This window comes from Mesoplodon bidens (genome assembly GCF_964165515.1).
Source record: "Mesoplodon bidens genome assembly, chromosome: 4".
In the NCBI taxonomy this organism is placed as follows: Eukaryota; Metazoa; Chordata; class Mammalia; order Artiodactyla; family Ziphiidae; genus Mesoplodon; species Mesoplodon bidens.
The window spans coordinates 128320243-128340441 of record NC_138160.1 but is presented as its reverse complement, the minus strand read 5'-3'; the positions used below and the strand labels follow the sequence as shown (position 1 = coordinate 128340441).

The 20199-nt window shown below is 51.0% G+C and overlaps 1 protein-coding gene across 3 annotated transcripts in view; it reads right to left on the bottom strand.

Annotated features, from left to right (window-relative positions):
• The window catches only part of PPARGC1B (PPARG coactivator 1 beta), a 115025-nt gene extending 96091 nt beyond the window's left edge, over positions 1-18934 (bottom strand). For 2 of the 3 annotated variants that reach the window (XR_014015761.1, XM_081233304.1), the window contains exon 1: positions 18741-18849. Coding sequence is in view for 2 of the 3 variants with exons in the window: in XM_081233304.1 (XP_081089430.1) it covers positions 18741-18818 (78 nt within the window). In the remaining variant the exon portion in view is untranslated. Of the gene's footprint in view, positions 1-18740 lie in introns of all 3 variants that reach the window. The other variant, XM_081233305.1, reaches the window with a different exon arrangement.
• Between the last annotated feature and the right edge of the window lie 1265 nt (positions 18935-20199).

The following is a 20199-nucleotide window of genomic DNA, read 5'->3' as shown; positions in this document are numbered from 1 at the left end:
CTACTTTTATATTAATAACAAGAAAATACAATGTATATATAAAAGTAAAACAGAGAATGATATATTCAGTTGAAAGGCATTTAAATACACCAAACTGCTAAGAGTGGTTGTTTCTGGAGGGTAAGAGATTACAGGATGGAGGTAACCTTACTTTGTCTGACAAGTTAGCTCCTAACGTTGGAAATGCTTTAATATTTTAAAATTTTTATTTAAAATGTTTTAAATATTAATTTAACAACAGATACATTTGTTGAAAAACCAATGAAAATATAAAGTGAAGAAAAAAATTTTAAGGCAGTAAGTATTTCTCCAAAACACCTTGGGATTAACGGTGAATTATGGATCAATTAGACAAATGTCTGAGTTACAGAGATATAAAATTTGTTTTAAATTCCATCATTTTTAGCTTCCTCTATTACCCAACAAAACTGCTTTTCAATTAACTTGTTCTGTAAGGCTCAGAGCAGAGCCTCCCCTGGATGCAGGCAGATGTCATCTTCCAGGCTGAAGCAGGGCCAGGCTGCCTGCGCACACCCAGCAAGCGCACATGGACCTGCCTGTCAGTCCCTCCGTCACCTAATCCACCCGGCTGCAAAATGCAAAAGAATCCGGCAGCTGGTGAGGGCTGGAGGGAGTTGGGTAGCTCTGGTGTTGAATTGCCTGTTGGCCACATGGTACGGTAAGTGTGGTCGCTCTTTTTCCACTTGCTGTGAGCTTTCTTTAAATAATTGCAGACCTCGTGGTTGAGCCAGCAGGATCTAAGCATGAAAGGCACCAGAGACCAGGTGCCCAAGAATGGCCATCCTGAGCCTCAAAGAGCACCCACAGCCAAGTGTGCAGACCCCCGGGGTACCTCAGAATTCACTGACACCTTCCCTCCCTTCTTAAAATATTTTTTAACGAAAACAGAGAGGAAAGCTAAAAGGAAGTTTTACAGATAAAAGAATGATTCAAGATAGATAAAACAGTCCTGTGGAAAAAAAAGAAATCAATTTTCGATATAATCTATCAGTGGAGGATTTTGAATAATTTGCTCCTTTAAAAAAATCTGGCCCAAAGTTCCTGATTTTCACCCAATCTTTCCACCCCCATGAGTGACTTATCCAAATGTTCCGTGATTCACTGGGGAGGTTGGAAACTGGGGATTCTCTTGCCTGGAGTTCCTCCTCCACCTTCTCCTCTTTCCAAACCCACACGTTTAAGGCACATGATCCCATGACAAATTTCTCCCAACTTGCAGTTCAAAGAAAAGTCAGCACCTGTCACCAGCAAAGGGGACACACCCGGGGAGTTAAGGACCTGTCACTGGCTTTGCCCGCTGGATGGAGGGAAATCATGTTGCCCATCTGAGATGTGACCATCTCCCAGCTCCAGGCGTCTCCAGTAACCAACCTTCTCCCTCTCTATCCAGTACCTGGCAGTTCTGCCTCAAACAGAATTTACAAAACAAGACAGCCCCTGCGACAGAAAAAGAATAAGTCACAGCACGGCAGAGATGGCGAAACTCAAGCCCAGAGAGGGGGCCAGACTTGTCCAGGGTTACACAGCAAACAGGGACAGGCAGGACCTGAACCGAGGCCTTCTTCCAGACCGCCAGGTACAACACTCTCACGGTGGCACTCTAATCTCCAGGGCAGCTACAAAGTTCTCTAAACAAGATTTTCTCTTCCCTACCTCAAACTTAGAGGAATCGATGGAAATTACACTTTTGGGGGGGAGTTGCAGCTATTGCAAAATCACACAGTGGAAGGCTGCTGCAACTCCATAAAGACTGGGGATCATTGCTCCAAGGAGAATTCGAGATAATCTTGGGAGCTCAGTCTAGACAAGGCACAGACATCAAAGGGCCCTAGACAAGGGCCCTTTCAAACACCATCCCTTCTCGACCTTGCAGACTTGGGGGCCACAAATCCCACATTCCTCTCAAGTACCTGCAACAAGGACCTTATTGGGTAAGACGTTTCCATATCTCTGGGCCTCAAGTTCTTTGTCTATAAAACGGAAATGAAAATCGTCACGAGGTTGTGAAATCTGGATGTGAAATGCTATGAGAATTGTACAGTGATATGCCAAAAGAGATAATAGTAGAGGTGAGACGAGTAATAATAATTATTATTATGGCAATAATTATCACTATCATCATTAAATTTACTGAAGGCTTCCTCTGTAAAGCTACTAGCCTTCTCCTTGTCCATCAAGTACCCAGTGGTTGTGCGAGGTCCCACCTCACCGTGATGGAGGTTGCCGCTTCATTGGGCGAAAGGACCTCGGTCAGGGCTACAGGTGAGAAGCTGTGCCCCCCAGCCTTGTGCCTCCACTCCACACCTGGGGCTGCACAGACCACAGGGTGACACCACTCACTCCATCCTGCCTATGAGGCTCGGGGAAAACCTAGTCACCTCCCCACCCATGACCTCCCCACTCCTTCAGAGCAGCCTCCTGTTAGTTTCTAGGGCTGGAAATCTTGGTGCTCCTACTTGTGATTCTTCTAGACACTTAGTTCATCCTGTATGTTCTTCCCCCTCACAGGAGTCATCCAGCCAGCTCAAACCCTCCACTGATGGGGAAGGAACTCATGCTCGCCCCCCACTGCACCTCTGTCACTCACTGCTCATTCAACAGCCACAGGACGTGCTGGGCCTTATGACAGGCTGGCCTCTCCCTAAGATGCCCTTCCCCACTGAGTCAGCCAGTTCATCCCTCAACACTACTCTTTCTGCTACACAAGCTGCCTGGATACTCCCTCTGCCCCGGTCACCCTCACGTCCACCTGCGGATCTGATTTTCCCAAGATGGGAAGCAGGGCTTGTCCAAATCTGCAATCCTAGCTTCCTGCGCAGAGGGAGTGATTGCTGCATGGATAGGGAAAGGAAGAGGTATCAACTGATAAGCCATGATTCTGTACCTCATGAGGTCCACCAGTTTTTGTCACCCATCTGTCATCAAACCAGCCAGTCACTGATTGTCACTGTTAAGGAGAATAACCACCCCCAGGCACTGCGCTAAGTTCTTCAGACATTATATCATTTCAACCACTCATTGATATACTTACTATTATCCCATTTCACAGGTGAGAAAACTGAGGCAGATTAAGTAACATGCCCTAAGCCATTCAGCTGCTAAATGACAGATTCTGGACTCAGACCCCAATTCAGAGCTCTAGTCATAACCACTATTCTAGCTGTCTTCCACTGACCCTCAAAATCCAGACCCCAGGCTGAGTCCCTCACTGGAACCAGCTGATACCGTTCCACCTCTGCTTGTCCCACAACTGAATCCTTGAAAATTAACTGTGCGGTCACCTGAACAAAGTATTTCTTCTCATTCTGGAGTGGATTCTACATCTCCCTCCTCCCTCTCATGCCTTTGACCTCATCCTCTAGCCCACTCTGCTCTCCCCTTGACTTGATCCACTAATCTGGTCCTACTTTGTCTCTAGGGAGAGAAGCTTCCGGTAAGATACCATCATTGTCCTCTAGGCTCGCCTGCTGCAGTGTCTAGCCTGAGACCACCCCCAGAGGTGGGAGATTGCCACATTCCTGCTGGGGGCTGGTCCACAAAGCGCAAGCCAGGCAGCCACTCCCTTGGCCACCAGGACAAAGAGCAAGTGCTCGAGGCCTGGGTGCTGCTGGCAGGTGACACCCACAAGATAGGGAGGAGCTGCTGCCCAACCCTAGGGAGCAAGTAGTGTGAGGTCACTGGGGCACTGAAGCATGACTCCTTGGGGGCAGGGCACTGCCGGGCCCCTGGGGGCCTGTGCCTGGCTTGGTCAGCAGAGGAGCTATTCCCCCAGCCCACACTCACCCTCTAAGCCTCACGCCCCTCATCTGAAGATTGGGGCTCTATCTCCTGGGGTTGTTGAGAGAGTTAAGTGAACTCAGCACAGTGACCAGTACAGATTAAGGGCTCAAAAAAAATTGAATTCCGGGCTTCCCTGGTGGTGCAGTGGTTGGGAGTCCGCCTGCCGACGCAGGGGACGCAGGGTTCGTTCCCCGGTCTGGGAGGATCCCACATGCCGCGGAGCAGCTGGGCCCGTAAGCCATGGCCGCTGAGCCTGCGCGTCCGGAGCCTGTGCTCCGCAACGGGAGAGGGCACAGCAGTGAGAGGCCCACGTACCGCAAAAAAAAAAAAAAAATTTGAATTCATTCATTCAAGAAATATTCAGTGAATGCCAACCATGCCTCAGGCTCTAGGCTAGCTTCTGGGGGTACAGTGGGAACCAGATAGGCAATGTCCAGTCCTGGTGGAGCTTCCTTTCCCACAGGGGCAACAGGCAATCAATGAGGTACAAATTAATAAATAAGAAAGTATCTGGGATACTTAAATGCCTTAAAGAAACGAGAACATGGTACTGTGATAGAAAGTGGCCAGAGCAGGAGGATCGGGAAGGCTTCTCTAGGAGGGAAGGCTTCTCTAGGAGGAACGTCTCAGCAGATCTGGAGGAGGTGAGGGGGCAGCAAGCCATGGTTATGCCTGGAAAGAGCATTCCCGGCAGAGGGAACAGCATGTGCAAAGGCCTCACTACACTAGCTGGAAGATTACTCCTATTATCACTGGAGCCAAACCCTGTCCTCTCCATAGAAGCAGAAATATAGCTGGGAGGACAACTCACAGGGCATCAGAAGAAGTGGGTTCTAGCTCTAAACCACCATATGTCCTGACATGACAACCTGCACCTGCTGATCTTTAAGGGTCTGTAGATAACCTGCATTCCCTTGGGCTCCCTCCTTTCTTCCTCTTCCAACCCACCCCCCTCTTAAAGTCATCACAATCCCCACCTCCTGAGTTGCCCGGTGTGTGTGTGTGTGTGTGTGTGTGTGTGTGTGTGTGTGTGTGTGTGTGTGTGTGTGTGTGTGTGTGTGTGTGTGTGTGTGTGTGTGTGTGTGTGTGTGTGTGTGTGTGTGTGTGTGTGTGTGTGTGTGTGTGTGTGTGTGTGTGTGTGTGTGTGTGTGTGTGTGTGTGTGTGTGTGTGTGTGTGTGTGTGTGTGTGTGTGTGTGTGTGTGTGTGTGTGTGTGTGTGTGTGTTGGGGCGGGGCAGGCCCTGAGGCTGGAGGACAGACAGAGGGATGAAGACAAATATCTGAAAACTGATTCACTGCAGGATCCTGTCAAATCACCCTCTGGGGGCTCCACTTCCCGCTCTGTAAAATGGGAAATCTGCTCTCCTCTTGCCCATGACACGGAGATTGACGTGAAGATCAAATAGAAATGCCAGACAAGGAAGCCGCCCTGCTTTACACAGGCATCATATAGGGGCCTTCTATCTGCTTCTCCATCATTTGTATCCTGTGCTCTGGACTAAGGCAGGAAGGACAGAGAAGGGAGGCGAGACAACAGAGTTAATTCCAGACACTCTACAAATAGTATCTGATTGTTCAGGCCCAAAGCAGGGGTGCTATGACAGGGAGCTTTCTAAAAACATAGACGCTTAAGGGCTTGCTCTCAAAGATCCTCATTCAGTAAGTCTGGGATGGCTTCAGACGTATAATTATTATTTTTTTAAAACTACACTGATGATTCTGATATGCACTCATGGCTCAGAACTGCTGATTAGTTCTACCAACTCTGGCAGGTAGAAGCTATTATTATTCCCATTTGGGAGCTGGCTAACTAGAGCACAGAGAGGCTAACTCCTTGGGTCACACAGCTAATAGTCATAAAGCTAAGATCTAAACCAGACAGTCTGCTCTCATTCATCAGGAGTTTACACAGTTTCTTGAAGCCATGCAGCGTTTGTCACAGGCTCTTTCTACTACTCCATGCAGCCTTGGAAACCCAAAAGACAACATCTCACCAGAGGAGACGGCACCAACTTTCAAAGAAACTTTTATGGCTAGACTAACTCCTTCTTCATCTGGCATTATCGAGAAATAATGTGTGCTCACAATAAGCAGAGTTTATATCAACAGATAACTTTGAAACTTTTCCTGCTTTTGACAGACTTCCTATTTTAGACGGTAACACCAAAATACATTTCACTTTCTTACTCCCTTGAACAGAGAACACTGATCAGAATATACCTTTCCTCAGGGATGACACACTGTCTCTACCATGCATTAGCTTTGTACGTTTGTACAGTCATGTATTTAGAACAAGGGGCCTGGGCTTCCCTGGTGGCGCAGTGGTTAAGAATCCACCTGCCAATGCAGGGGACATGGGTTTGAGCCCTGGTGCGGGAAGATCCCACACGCTGCGGAGCAACTAAGCCCGTGCGCCACAACTACTGAGCCCGCGAGCCACAACTAGAGCCCGTGTGCCACAACTACTGAAGCTCGCACACCTAGAGCCTGTGCTCCGCAACAAGAGAAGCCACAGCAACGAGAAGCCCACACACCGCAACGAAGAGTAGCCCCAGCTCGCCGCAACTAGAGAGAGCCCGTGCACGACGAAGACCCAACACAGCCAAAAATAAAAATAAATTTATAATTAAAAAATCATTAAATTACCCATAAATAGTGGTAATTAAAAAAAAAAGAACAAGGGGCCTCCTCGCCCCTTCACTAAAAGGCCCCAAGTGGTTTTCAGTGCTGAGTCCACGTGTTTCTGTCTCTGGTGGAACCAAACGCTTGCACGGACACATGCTAACAAAACTGGTTTGCTGCTTCTAATGTCCTGAGGCATGGACAAGACTGCCAAGCTTGTAAGAACTGTGTGTAAAGGAACAGTGAATTGGCCCTAGGCAGGAAGGGTAAGGAGTGATCTTCTGTGGAACAGACTGAGTCTTGAGGGGATCCTGAGCAAGGAATGATGCATATGGCTTAGAGCTAATCCTTTTGGGCTGGAGAGTACAGTCCTTGGTCCCTAAGTGATCCCTCCCCCACTTTACCTCCCTGGATTCCCTCCCCACTTGCTTCCTCCATAGTGGAGGCTAGCTTGCCCAGTCCCTCTGGAAAAAGCGGCTGGGCAATGGACATGAGGCCCAGTGTAGGGTGTTGGTTTCAATCTCCCTGGAAGGCATAGGGACATTTGACCAAATCCCTCCCTGTAGATAGCGAGAGACTCCTAAAGCTTTGAGCCCCTCCTGAATTGGGCCAGAGCAACGCCCTGTAACAGACTGGATTCCTAACCTGTGGTTTAACATTCCACAAAGACCTGCCCACTGGAGGTGCGTTCTGATAGGGGTTTCTGGAGTCTCCAAAAAAATGTTTGCCTTTGATTCCTTTGTGTGCAAGGCTTATCTTGGAGATGACGGCAGTAGGGCCCTTGTGGGGACCAGTGCAATCCCCACACACACCCCTCACCCACACATTCTAGCTCCAAGCACAGAGAAGGAGCTTCTGGGGCCAGGCAAATGACTGGTGACTTTCCTGAAAGATCAAACAGCATTTGTTCATTCATTTAGTCATTCAACAAATATTTTATTGGGGGCCTACAGTGTGCCAGCCACTGTCCAGGCACTGGGGGATTTGATGCTGAACCAGCCTGACGAGACCCCTCTCCTTAGGGAGCTCTGGCCCTGACTGGTTACAGAAGAGAGAACAGCAGAGAATAAACACATACACAAAGGTTATCACAGGCTGGGACCAGAGTTTTGCATTTAACAAGCTCCAGGGAAGGCCAGGGATGGGGGCGAACCTGGCACACAGTGGGCCCAGAATAAATAGATATCTACTCCCCATACAAATCTTCCCCCAAAGCAAATTCTCTTCTGCCACCCCCCCCCACCATGTCAGTTATAGGGATGCCACTCTGAGCCCCCTGTACTCTCCGTCACTTCTCTCCCACATCCACTCACTTCCATTGAGCCCCCCGGCTGAGGGCAAGTTTAGATGCCTCCTTCCTGCTGTCCATCACCCCCATTCCAGTCTTTTCTATATTCTCAGCCAGATTAGTCACAGTGCAGTGGTTAAGACCATGTGTTCTGAAGCCAGGCAGACCTAGGCTCAAATCCCAGCCTTTCCACTACTTGTCTGGGTGATTGGGGGTGAGTCACTGAACTTCTTATACCCTTAGTTTTCTGGTTTGTCATAGGACCAACCTCACCAGGTAGCTGAGACTCCTTTACCTGACAATGTACCTGAAGGTCCTAGCTTAGTACTTGGCACATAGTAAGTGGTCATTAAATGTTACCTATTTTCTATGGTTACTGTTATAAATACTACTACTAACAAAAAACCTTTGCTGACTTCTCACCAGGACATTCAAAGCTCTCCCTTATAGCCAGTTTCCCTGCGTGTTTTGTTTTGGAGTGGCTGAGGGGCAGATATAAACGAATCAGGGTGACAGAATACGGAGTGAAGGCAGGACATGCAAACGTCTGCCATAGACTGTGGGATCACAGAGCGAAAAGGGGGCACTTCTCAGAGCAGGATTAGGGGAGGCAGCACTCAAGCTGGCCTTGAAGGATGCTGTTGGAGACTGGGAGGGGCCACAGATACCTCAGGGTAGGGGCCCTAGTGGTTACCAGGTATAGGGAAGGAACTGCAGAACAGTGCCAGCACCTCCAACTGGGGAGTCAGCCTCAGTCTACCCAAATGTAAGATGGGGGTAACAGCGGGGACCACTTCATGGGGTTCCTCTGAGATTAAATGCTGTTGCTTGAAAGGGCTAGCAGTTGTTAACTGTTGTCATCACCGTCACGGTTGAAGGATATGGTTGAAGAGGAGGGTGGCCTAGGAACACCTAACACCAGGATCCACATTACAAATAATATATTGTTCTACTCTTACGGCAATGGGTACACTGTTGCATGATCAATAGTACCGGATGAGTGGATGGACGGACGGACGGACGGACGGACGGATGGATGGATGGATGGATGGATGGAATGATGGATAAATGGGTAGGCATCTGAGGCCCCGAATGCCATACCAAGGAGCTTGATTCTGCAGGTCATTGAGGGTGGGCCTGCAGATGTTTTGAGCAGGGGCTGCTGGGGCCTGGGGTTACTAGCAGCATGGAGGCTGGGCCATCCTCCGTGCCAAAGAACCAGGTCAGGGCCTTCCCCAGTGTCCTGGGTACCACACTTCTCTGAGAGGAGCCTGAGACCAGAAATAAAGGCTCAAGCAGCCACGTTGCCAAGGCTGTTTGCCATGGCAACATCAGGGAGCCACTCGTGGGCCGGCTGCTGCAACTGCTCAGGGCCTGGTTTCTAACGTCTCCTCGCTCTCCCTCTGCTAAATGACTCTGTTCTGCCAGGCAAGCACAAGGAAAAAACACGGCGGCAGAGCTGCCGGGGAGCATCAATCTCAGCCAAGCAGGGCTCTCCCGGCTGAGTTCCCAGACAGTGGGTCCCAGACAGCTGAGTCCCTGCTATGCAGAGCCAGCCCTGGCCAAGCAGACAGCAGCCAGGGGTCCTGTCCTGCCTCTGCTGGGTGATCTGAAGGCTTTCCCTGGTCTGCTCCCTGTCTGTTTCTTTACTTCAAGGTAAGGGCATTGAGCAAGATGGTCTCTAAGGCACTCCCAACTCCCTGGAAGCTCAAGTTTACCTTGGTGTATTTACATAATTACCATTGTCATCTTCACAGAGGCTACCATTTATTGGGTGCTTCCTATATGTCAGGCAATGTGGCAGGCATATTTATCTTCTGCAGTTATCCTAAGAACATACTATAATTATCCCCAATTTTGCATGAGGCAACTGGGGTCAGAGAGGTTAAGACACTTGCTCAAGGTCACAGAGCTAGTAAATGGTAGAATGCTGATTTAAACCCTTGGCAGTTAAACTCCAAAGCCCAGAGTTCTTAATCACTATCTGATACTTCTTCTCCTCTCTTCAAGCAGCATCTAACTGGATTTACTTTCCTAAAAGTCGCGTTGGAACACCTGGCTAAGGCTGGATGGGATTCCTCTTCAGTCCCCCCAGAAGTACAGGGGAAAGGAAATCATAATACTAGGAACCTCAAGGCTAAGACAGGATCAAGGACCAAGAGTTCAGTGAGAAGATAAGTAACAAGATCTGAATTATGGGCTTCCCTGGTGGCGCAGTGGTTGAGAGTCCGCCTGCCGATTCAGGGGACACGGGTTCGTGCCCTGGTCCGGGAAGATCCCACATGCCGCAGAGGGGCTAGGCCCATGAGCCATGGCCGCTGAGCCTGCACGTCCGGAGCCTGTGCTCCGCAAAAAAACAAAAAGATCTGAATTATATTTGCCTGTTTTTATTATTAACAATGGCTCCCATTTATTGGGCATTTCGAAACACTTTACAGGCATCATCTCAAGTAGCCTTTCCTAAAACCCCTTAAGGTATCTGCTACTATCAGTCCTCTTTCCTAGATAAAAAGGCTGAGGCACAAAGAAATTTTGTGCCAAAGGCCACAGGGCTTGCCCCAAGCATAGTACAATCCTAGGATTCAAAGCCCTCTCAGCCACTGAAACAAATAATTAGAGAAAACATTTGTTTTCTTTCCTAAAAGACTGAGCAGTAATTACAGGCCTTTGGGGATAATTAATCAATGACTTTGCCAATGACTTGTAAAAGTCTCGTCTCCTACTCAAGACCTCAGCTGCAACTCAGGCTCTTCCCTAAGGAAAGAGCAGGGCGGGGAGCCCAGGAGTCTTGCTGCCACCATGGCCTAGCTATGTAACTTCAGGTCAGGCCCCTCCTCTCAGCTCTGTCAACTCCTAACCCAGCAACCCTGTCTCCCTCAAGGGATGGTCCTCAGCATCTAATGAGAAAACCAAGGTCAACTGCAAGGGAAGTGGGTGAGGCCTCTGGGGTTTAGGAACAGTGAGAACAGGAAGAATGTGCAGCCTGCCCAGGGTGGTGGTGGACTGCACCCCAGGGTCCTACAGCCACCACACAGCCCAGCCACCCTGGGCAGCAGTGTCTCTCCAAGGACTATCACCCTGTCCGTCTCTGAGAGCCAAGACCCACCCTCCCCTCAAGTCCTGATACTGGAGAAGAACTAGTCAGAGAGTCAGAGACCTGAGCTTCCTCCAGCAAGATGGCTTCTTCTCCTGTGCCCCAGTGTCCCATCTTCTGAGAAAGGCAGGGGTAGATCTGATGCACTCTAAGATCCCTCCCAAGCTGAGGAGAGGGAGCTGCTCAAGGACCAACGTTCAAATCCCAGGTTAGACACTCAACTAGCTCCAAGACCCTGAATGACTTAACCCCTGTGTCTCAATTTCATCACTTACAAAACAGGAGAAACAGAAGCAACCTCACCATTACTAGAAGAAACCCATGCAACAGTACTCAAGTCTCTTCACAGATACACACTGAAACAGCCATAGATGACATGTGTTCTGTGGATGGATGAACAAGAGTGGCCCCTGGTCCAAAATGGCTGAATCTGGGTGTCGGGGGCATGGAGATTCCCTATTCCCTTCCCACCACTGGCTTCTGCTGTGTATGTTCGACATTTTCCATCGTAAAATGTTTAAAATACAAAGTTCTTTGCAGAGAACCTGACACCTAATCACACAGAATATTCTTCTGCTCAAAAACTCGTCTGCTTAATGGTCAAAAACTCGTCTGCTTAATGGGTAACCACAATGCTAGACCAGGATAAAAATTATTTTTTCTTGCCCTCCCTGAGCTGTCATCCTAGTTGTAGGGTTAAACGCATACATGCAGGCAGGGACTTCCCGGGTGGTTCAGTGGTTAGAACTCTCCGAGTTCCCACTGCAGGGGGCACGAGCTTGATCCTGGTCAGGGAGCTAAGATCATGCATGCCAAGCAGCCCCCCCCCCAAAAAAAGCACACAGGCACCAGTAGATAGTAAGTAGCACCCTCCACCTCAGTGAAAGGGGCAGTACAGTGTGCTTCACATGCCTTCCAGAGCGGTCAGGTGTGACCTGGGGCTTGAAATGCGGGTAAGCTATGAATACATTAAAATGGTGGGGTTGGAGGCCTGGAGAGGACCTTTCAGGTCATTCCACAAGCGTTTTATTAGTCTGTCTCTTCTCAGGAACACATGCTCTGAAGAGGCTCATAGTCTAGCTCATTTGTTCACTCAGTGAGGATCCTGAACTGTGTTCCAGGCACTTGTCTATTCATTGTGGGAAAAAATGGTCAATGAAGTGAACAAAAAGCCTTGCCCTCATAGAGCTTAACAATCTGGAGTGATTTCCTAAACGCTTAACAAGACCTATGTTAGAAGAGATGCATCTATTATTGGGTGCTTCTATGCCACGCATTGTGTGAGGTGCTTTAAATCCACTTTGTCCTTTGATTCTCATTGACTTCTCAAAACAGCTTTATCAGGGAAGTACTATTTATCAGTTACCTTTACACATGAGGAAATGTTAAGTTCAGAGAAGTCACGTGACCTACCAAAGGTCTCACGGCTAGTAAATCACAGAACCAGGACTCAAACCCAGCTAGGCTTCAGAGTGCTCCCTGCCACACATGGGATGGAGTAGTGGTGCCTGGAGGTGAGAAGGCATCACCAAAATGATGGCATGGGAGCTGAATCTTGCAGGATAAATAATGGAAATAGTGGAAATGGAGACAGAGGAGACAGAAAACAGCTGCATGAGCCAACGTTTCCTGGAAGAAGATTCATGACATAGCCTGGGGCGGACCAGGATCCCAAAGGGAAAGCAGACAACTCAGGATGAAGTCAGGGGCCTAACTCTCCAACTTCAAGAAACTGAAGGCCCTTGCACATGAAGCTAAACTTTGGCCTTTAAGTTAAAAGTACTGGGGAGCCATGGGTGATGTGTGAGCAAGGGAGTGACATCAGACATGTACTCTAGGAGGACTGATCTGCCATCAAGGCTGAGGACAAGTAGGAGAGGGCAAAGTCTGGTGTGGCAAAGATCTGTTTGGTAGTAAATGCAGGAATCCAGTTGTCAATGGACAAGGACCTAGAGCAGAGTCGGAGAGAGGAACAGAAAGGTCAGTCCAATCCAATTGATTCCTCATCAGCTGAGTGTCCACAGGACATATGTGAGGCATTCAACTATGTTGGAAGAGGAGAGACAGTAAACAACACTACTCATTCTCTTCTAAATGACTTTATTTGGGTTCCCTCCACCCTTATATCACAAGAACTATGCTTCCCTTTCCTACAGAGAAAAGATTGCCTGGGCAGGAGTTAGTTCCATCCTTGCTCTTGCCCTTCTAAAGTGTTTCAGAGAGAGAAAGATTCCAAGTTTTGTGAACAGCAGCTGGATGTTCATTTTATATACATTCGATTATTTAATTCCCAAACCTGAGAGTCAGGGCCTAATATCCCCATTTCATAGACTGAGGAACAGAGGCCTAGAGAAGCAGACGGACTTATGAGTTCTGCCTTCTCTCTCTACAATTGGCCTTCATTTGCTCAAGGTGCTATGAACAGAACAGAACTATGAACAGAAGGAGAGTAGTCCCTGTCTTCATGGAACTTGGAGTCGAGAGGTCTAAGGGACCTTGCCCACTGATCCTGGCTCTTCCACTTATTCCAAGGTAATGTAGGTAGAGCGTCTTCAGCAAGTCAGTGAGTTTTCTGAAACTGTAAATGCCTCATCTGTAAAATGGGAATAATAGCACCTACACTTTGTAGAATCTTTATGAGAATGAAATGTAATAATGCAAATAGAAGGCTCAGCAGAGCACATAGCACATAGAGGATGCTCAATAAATTGCATGGATGATGACGATAATGCATCATCGTCATAGGAGATAGCCATTAATACTGCAGTGCTCGTATTAGGGACTCACTTCTCAGCCCAAATCCAAGCTCCCATTTGCAAGGCTGCTTCTGACTCAAACCAGTATTCCTTCTATTGTTCCAGAGACAGAAAAAAAAAAAGGGTGACTCACCTTTTTTTGGCAATGATGAAGCTTCTGGCTGGCCTGCACTAGCTGGGGAGAGGAGGACCCTAGGGTGAAGGGGAAATATAAGCCCCCAGGGCCCAGTTGCTGGGCCATTGCCTTTCCTGGGTTTCACAGGCATCCTGATCATTAGCACCAGCCAGGAAGCCCCAGTGAAAGTGAACCCTGGGCCTCTGGTAAACAAATCCAGCAAACGTGTCCCCTTCTGGGCTCAGGTGAAAAAGTTACTCCCCTGGGTCTCAGACAGGTGAAGAGTAGGTAAAGGCACCCAGCAAAGGATTCACTTCAACCTGCCCCTATAGATGGCCAGAACCCTGACTTGGAAAAGAAGTTAACCCTGGCTTCAGGGGCTGTGGAGGCAGCAATATTCCAGACTTAGCAAGTCAACATTAGTCAATCCATTTTCCCCAATTTTCCATGTGGCATGAGCCCCTTCTGGTGCTCGGATCCAGTCTTGGAACAATGAGGAGATAGAATACCAACTGAAAAATGGGCCAAGTTCACCAACACAACATTTCACAGAACAGAACCACAAATGGCCCATAATCATATGGGGAAAAGGTTCAGCACCACAAGTCAGCAAAGAAATGCACATTAAAACAATAAGGTGACAAAATTTATTGATGAACAGACTGGTAAAAATGAAAAACAATTAAAATGCCAAGAGTTATCGGGTTATGAGGAACCAGGCATTCCCACACAATGCTGGTGTGAAATTAGCACAATCTTTCTAGAAGGCAATCCAGAAATGTGTTTACCAAACGCCTGCATAGTTCCTTTGACAGAGTAATTTCATTTCTAGGAATTCAAATGAAGAAAAGACCTATGCAAAGATATTCATTTCAGCATGGCTTACAAGAGCAAAAAAAAAAAATTATAGGGCCTCCCTGGTGGCGCAGTGGTTGAGAGTCCGCCTGCCGATGCAGGGGATACGGGTTCGTGCCCCGGTCTGGGAGGATCCCATATGCCGCGGAGCGGCTGGGCCCGTGAGCTATGGCCGCTGGGCCTGCGCATCCGGAGCCTGTGCTCCGCAACGGGAGAGGCCACAAGAGTGAGAGGCCCGCATACCGCAGAAAGAAAAAAAAAAAAAAAAAAAAAAAAATTATAAGCTACTTAAGTGACTAACAATAAAGGATTGATTAAATGCATGATGGTTCAACCCTTAATATTATATAACCATTAAGGCATTAAGTAGAATACTTGTTGATGTGAAAGACAGCGACAGCATATTGTTTGGAGGACAAAAAAAAAGCAAGGTTCAACAGTGAGATTCCAAGTTACAATTAGTATGTAAAGAATGGCTCCATTTTTGTACAAAAGATATAATCCATAGGAATCAATAGGAAAAAGTCAGAAAATATATATAAAAATTAAGAGTGGTTATGTTTCGGTAAGATTACATATTTTCAATTTTTTTCTTTATGCATGCCAGTATTTCCCAACAATTCTATAATTAAATATTTTTAAACGATAACAGGTTGGACTTAATGATTTAAAGTTCCTGCCACCTCTGGGGCGGTGGTGGTGGGATGAATTGGGAGATTGGGATTGATATATATACACTAATATGCATAAAATAGATAAGTACTAAGAACCTGCTGTATAAAAAATAAATAAAATTCAAAGAATTTTTTAAATAAATAAATAAAAATAAAGTTCCTGCCAACTCTGACATTTTGGGCATCTATGATTGATGCCCCAAGTGACTTCGAACAACCCATACTTAGTGTGGGCTTACTGTGTGGCCTTTGGAGCCTAAGTCATTGCCCACAGCTGCAGCCCTCTGCATTCCTCTCTTCCATACTCTGCCCAGCTGTCTCCCCAGCCAGCCTGAGAGCTTCCCTCGTCTGTAATTCCTGTGCCTAGCCAAGAGCTGAGCAAAGGAGCTCAGCATGGTGACAGGTGCCACGGGGCACAAAGAGATGAAAGGCACAACTCTAGTTCCAGAATCTTACTGGGACAGAACGCACACACAAAGTGCTTGGTTGTATAACACAGACTAAGAAAACCAGAGGCTAGAGAAAGCAGGGCAAGCCGGGTTGGGGAGGCCTACTAGAGCAGAAGGCCATGCAGGAATGGTGGGTGAGGGCACTGCAGGCAAGGGGCACAGCCTGAACAAAGGGAAGCCAACCCAAAGTCCTTTGGGAACATGCCCCAAACCTTTCCAAAAAACTTTCACAATCCTTGGTCTACCGAATTTCTGAACTTTGCCCTGAATGGGTAAAAGTTAAGTCTCCTAAACAGGAGCCCTCCCTCTATCTAACCCTGGGTTAGCCACCAAAGACAAGTCTTTGGGATAAAGCTGATAAATTACTTTTACTCACTCTCCCCACCTCTTCCAAAGGGGGAGGGGAGGAGGGGAGGGCCAGGGAGGGTCTGGGGGGAGGAGGGGAAGTTGCAGGAACAACAGACATCTCACATGCAAACAGTGCTCACCGCAAGCAACCGAGGGCCTTCTCTTGCGGTGCCACCAACCCCATTTGACAGATGGAGGAAAGGAGGCTCAGAGAGTTAAAATGGCTTGCTCCGGGGTCACCCAGCCAGAGAGTGGGGAAGGCGACTCCACTCAGGCCTTCTGACTCCAAGTCCAGTGCTATTTCGAGGTAACACACAGGACCTGGAGTCAGGAGCCCTGGATGGCTCTGTCACCCACTGGCTGCGTGGTCCTGTACCAGCCGCTCAGCCCTCACAGCCTCTATCCCCAACTGTAAAATGAGGCACGCGATGACCCGCCCAGGTCCTCTTCCGGCTGGCTCTATGAGCCTTCTAGGGGCGGCTGCAAAGCTCCCCCTATCAATTACATTTCCCAAGTTGGGCCGGCAAAGATCACCAGAAGAGCCTCAGCCTATCACGTGGTTAAATAAAAAAAGCAAAACGTCCCGGATTAACTTTCACAGCACTGCTTCTGCTGATACCTGATTACCCAATTTTCAAGTTTCCTTAGGTGAAATATCCCTGCCGGGTAGGCACTCCGGACGGCTAAAAGGGCAAAAAATTATTGGTGAGCCAAAGAACACAGAAGATGGAGTTAAACCCAAAACGGACAAGTTCTTGCTATGGGTCTCTGAACAAATCTCTGGCACTTTCAGGCCTCCTTCATTCGCGTCTTAGGGAGAGGTTTGGAGTCACCCCCAGACAAGTAAGAGGGCCGAGGGCAGAACTTTCCTAGTGGCAACTCGGTCCACCCCGCATCCAGTCCCCCTGGCCCCAGGCTGTCGGCTGCGGGGCTGGGGGCGCCGTGGTGGTGCCAGGGCTGGGATCGGCCTTCGGAGCAGACATGGGAGCGGGGCGAGTGACTGCGCCCGGTGACCGCCGCGGGAGCTACACTGCAGTTTCGTCAGAGGTAAAGGTACGAGCCCGGCGCGCGCGGCGTGTGCACACAAACACACACCCCCGCGCGCGCAGACCGTTCATCACACTCTTCCCCCGGCCCGGAGAAGCGCGATCACACGCCACCAGCCGCTTCGGCCCCTGCCCGGAACCCACCCAAGCGGGCCCGCCACCGACCACGAGGCCCCGCGGCTCCCTGACGCATGAACGTCCGCAGCGGGCGAGGACCGGCCTTCTCCTGCGCGTGGCGGGCTTCCTCTCGGCGACACCCCGCCACGCCGCTCGGTTCCAGCAGCCAGCCAGGACTCGCCACCCAGAGTCCGCCAGAGCTGAACGTCTCGGCTGCTGCGTCCCCTCCAAGTCGCATCTCAAGGCAAGAAGTCAGCTAGCAAGCCTCTCCCCGCCCACCCGGTCCCATGACAGCTGCTGCCGCCCAAAGACAGGCAGTTATAACAAGAAGCAAAGTTTCCCTCTCTCCCCTCCCACATCCCGCCCCCCCCACTTCCCCCTCCCTTCCAGTGTTATGCAAAACAAGCCGGCAACGGCGCTCCGACTCCAGGTACCAAACCGGCCCTAGCGAGCCGCGCCCGGGAGCGCCCAGCGGCCCCTCTCGGAGCACAGGCATGCGCCCGCATCCGGGGTCTCATTCTCGGCTCCGCCGCATCCCCAGCCGCCCTGCTACCGGCAGCGGGGCGGCCGGAGAAAAAGCCCTAACTATGGGGCCAAACTTTGTGCTTGCAACAGGCATGGGGTGGGGAAAACTGGGGAAGGGGTGGGGGGCGCGCACGCCTTGTGCTGGCATTTTCGGTGCAGCTTATCCCAGCAGCAACCCTCCCCGCCCCTGTCTCCAAGTCACCAGCTTCCTCGCCCCCCCCCAACTCCCGGCACACCAGGGCACCCTCTCCTGTCACGCGCGTGTCTCCGGTGGGGCTCCCAGGCGCCGCCAGAGCCCGGGACGCCGCCTCGCCTTCCCTTCCCCCAGCATCGCCGAGCGCGCACCGGGGCCGCGCGCCGCAGGGGGACCCAGGCATCCCCAGACAGTCCTCCGCCCCCATCCTGCCGTGCTTATCCCCCCGGGGGCTCCGCCGGATAGCGAAACCAGGAAGGTTTTATCCCCGCCCGCATGTCCACGTGCCCCGCAGACCCCTATGCCTTCAGCGGGCAACTGGCAGGAAACTCCGCGCTGCTGGCGCTTTGGGGGAGCCTTGTGGGGGGGGGGGGAGCAGCAGAACGCGGGGTATCCGAGACTGGAGGATCAGGGGACTCCGGGGACCGGGGCAAGCGCCTGTACCCGGGCCACAAGTCCACGTGAAAGTACGGCAGCAAGTGCCGGGAGCCTGAGGGCGCGCCTCCCGCACCCAGAGCCAGCGTAAGGGTCCCCCACACCTTGGCGGGGCTCAACCTCCCCAAGGAAGCGTGGAACCCCCCAGCTCTGCGGGCGTGGGGGCCGGACTCCAAGCAACGAAGGCTAGACCCTCCCCAGCGGCCGTAGCGCCCCCAACGCTCCGGCACGCGCGGGGGGACCTCCAGCTCCCAGTCCCCATAACGAAGCGCATCGCAGGGTGCACGGAAGCGGGGCTCTGCAGCCTGGAACCCCCGATGCCCCCAACACGCCCACCGCTGCCTCCCGGCCTCCGCGGCTGCGGCGGCAGCCCCCGCAGCTCAGCAGCCCTGGCTCCGGGCCCGTGGCCCCTGCTGGCCGTACCTGCGTGTCGGCGAGATAGTTGAGGAAGAAGGAAGAGAGCTCTTCGTCCAGCAGCGCGCCGCAGTCGTTCCCCGCCATCTTCCAGCCGCGGCTGCAGCGTGCGGCGGAGTCAGCGCCGAGCCGGCCGGGGGGGGGGGAGGGAGCGAGCGAGCGAGGAAGGGAGGCGGGAGGAGGGAGAGAGGCCGGCGGGAGGAGGAGGGCGGAGCTCGGGCCCCGGCTGCCGCAGGGCAGCTGGCTGCGGGGGCGGGGCCGCGCGGTGCCCGCTCGAGCAGGGGGTCGCGCCCTCACTTTCCTGCGCAACGTCTGGCGCCGCGATCCTCGCCCGCTGCCCCCTGCCCGGGAGGAAAGCGCCCGTAGCCTGGTGACGGTGCCCCAGCCGACAGTCCGATGCCTGCGCAGCAATGCGGGCAGCCCACCGCTCCTGCCAGAGCGAATCACGTTGCGCTAGCACTGGGCGGGTCCTTCCTTCGAGACAACCTGCTTCGGCACAGCTGGGGAAACTGAGGCCTGGGAAGGCAGAGGACCTCGTTTGAAGTCACAGTGCAATTCAGTGCAGGAAGACAAAGCCCAGGTCTGGCTGCCCTGGAGGCTTGAGTTTGTCATGCCGGGCTGCAGGCCAGAGAGGGAGGGATGCCATAGGTCAAAGGTGGAGAAATCCGGGAAGGCTCCTCAGAGGGAGTGGCTTTTAAAAAAATCTTTTCCTTAGAAGATACGTTGACCCATATTCCAAATGTAACCCTCTCTCTCTCTCTCTAAGTATCCCCTCACTCCCTAATTCCCCCCAACCCCCCCCCCCAAAAAAAACCCAAAACTGGGCTTCCCTGGTGGCACAGTGGTTGAGAGTCCGCCTGCCGATGCAGGGGATACGGGTTCGTGCCCCGGTCCAGGAAGATCCCACATGCCGCGGAGCGGCTGGGCTCGTGAGCCATGGCCGCTGAGCCTGTGCGTCCGGAGCCTGTGCTCCACAACGGGAGAGGCCACAACAGTGAGAGGCCCGCGTACTGCAAAAAAAAAAAACTTCAATGACTTCTCTTACCGTGGCCCACAATGTCTTCAAATGGCCAGCCTCCTGCATGCTTCCCCAGGCCCACTGGCCTCCTCCCAGTTTCTTGGGTGAACCATCTCACAACAGGGTGCTGTCCCCTGCCAGCGGACATTCATCTAGTAAACCATATCTTCACCGCATCCTTCCTTGCTGCCCCTCAGACTGTCAACCCATTCCCTCTCCCCCCACTCCCACCATCCTGGGCTCCTTTAGTTCTGCAGGCCTTTAAAACACTGGTTAACAGTTGACATTTTACATTAGTTTCAGTGAAGATTTGATTTTGGAATCTCTTCCTACTAGACTCTAAGACCCATGAAAGCAGGGCCTGAATCTGCTTTTGCACATGCTATGTCTCCAGTGCCTGGCATATAGTAGGTTCTTAATAAATAATGTGTTAACTAAAAATCCCAGAGG